Source organism: Aplysia californica, unplaced genomic scaffold, assembly GCF_000002075.1.
Source record: "Aplysia californica isolate F4 #8 unplaced genomic scaffold, AplCal3.0 scaffold00057, whole genome shotgun sequence".
NCBI classification, from domain to species: domain Eukaryota; kingdom Metazoa; phylum Mollusca; class Gastropoda; order Aplysiida; family Aplysiidae; genus Aplysia; species Aplysia californica.
This window is the reverse complement of record NW_004797327.1, coordinates 27,343-28,565: the sequence shown is the minus strand read 5'-3', so window position 1 is coordinate 28,565 and position 1,223 is coordinate 27,343. Positions and strand designations below refer to the sequence as shown.

The following is a 1,223-nucleotide window of genomic DNA, read 5'->3' as shown; positions in this document are numbered from 1 at the left end:
CCCCTCCCCCCACCTCCCCCTCCTCCCTCCTCACATGTTCCAGGATCTCCTGCCGTGCCCTGCTTGGGTTGGTGTCCTCCTTTGAGCTGCGACACCCTCTGAGGTAACTCTGTGATGGACACCTGCGTCATGTTACCTCCCCCTGGCCCACCGCCACCTTCTGAGGACAACACAGAGGGAGAAATTATCATCATTATCATCATCACCATCGTTACAACCCTCACGATCATCATCATCATCATCATCACCATCATCATCGACATGGTCACCACCATCATTATCATAATCATCATCATCATTATTGTCATCATCATCTTCATTGCCATCATTATCGTCATCATCTTCATCATCATAATCATCATTATCCTTATCATCATCATCATCACCATTACCATCATCATCACCATCACCATCATCATCATCATTTTACTATTATCATGTTTGTGGCTTGAGATGTATCTTTATTAACCTGGAAATGTTAACAAATCAGGGAATAGGCTTAACCTTTGTGAATGTTAACAATAGTAACGCTGCATCATGACACATTTGTGTCACAACGCGATGGAATCAGGCGCTCATCATATTTTGGGCATATGAAATTATTGGTATCATCTTAAAGTTTATTCATTTGACTATCTTTCGATTAAAAAAATACCCATCTCTCTTGACTTGCGATTAAAGGAATAGGGAGTCGCCTGGTATCAGAGGTAAAGTTAGTGAGAAAATGGCTGCCAGAGTTTAGTGACTTCCAAAGCCTAAGTGTCCTTGGAAACTGAAAATTTATATTTTTAGTGCCTTTAATAAATATTTTAAAGTAAAATCCACACCGAAATGTGTTTTTAAATAGGCATTAAAGGTTTAGAGACAAAAAACCCAAAAGTTGATAAAAAATGTCCGAACTGGGGAGAAAAAACCCCCCACCAGTATCTTCAATTTTATTATTTTGACGACGCGCCCCGAGGGTGGTTCGCAGGTGCTCTGATGTGGTTTGCTCCTTCTTAATTCCTCTCAAACATCTATTGTCCTAATCTCCCCTTCTTCTTTTTTGTGCTTGTAACACCTCTAATCTTCTGGCGCTCATATGACCTTATGCAGTTGCGAGCCCCGTAAAACCTCTACTAAAACTAACTCTAATCTTCGGAACTTTTATGACCTAATTGTGTTGCAAGTGCTGTAAAACACTTACAAAAACTAAACTACAAAAACAAATTCTTCCCCCCCCC

At 40.6% G+C, this 1,223-nt stretch overlaps 1 protein-coding gene across 1 annotated transcript in view; it reads right to left on the bottom strand.

Annotated features, from left to right (window-relative positions):
- LOC101855407 (zinc finger protein GLI2) overlaps positions 1-1,223 on the bottom strand; it is a gene marked incomplete at its 5' end in the record, with an annotated part of 15,392 nt that overhangs the window by 8,650 nt on the left and 5,519 nt on the right. The window contains 1 exon segment of the mRNA XM_035968400.1: positions 35-160. Coding sequence (XP_035824293.1) covers positions 35-160 — 126 coding nt within the window.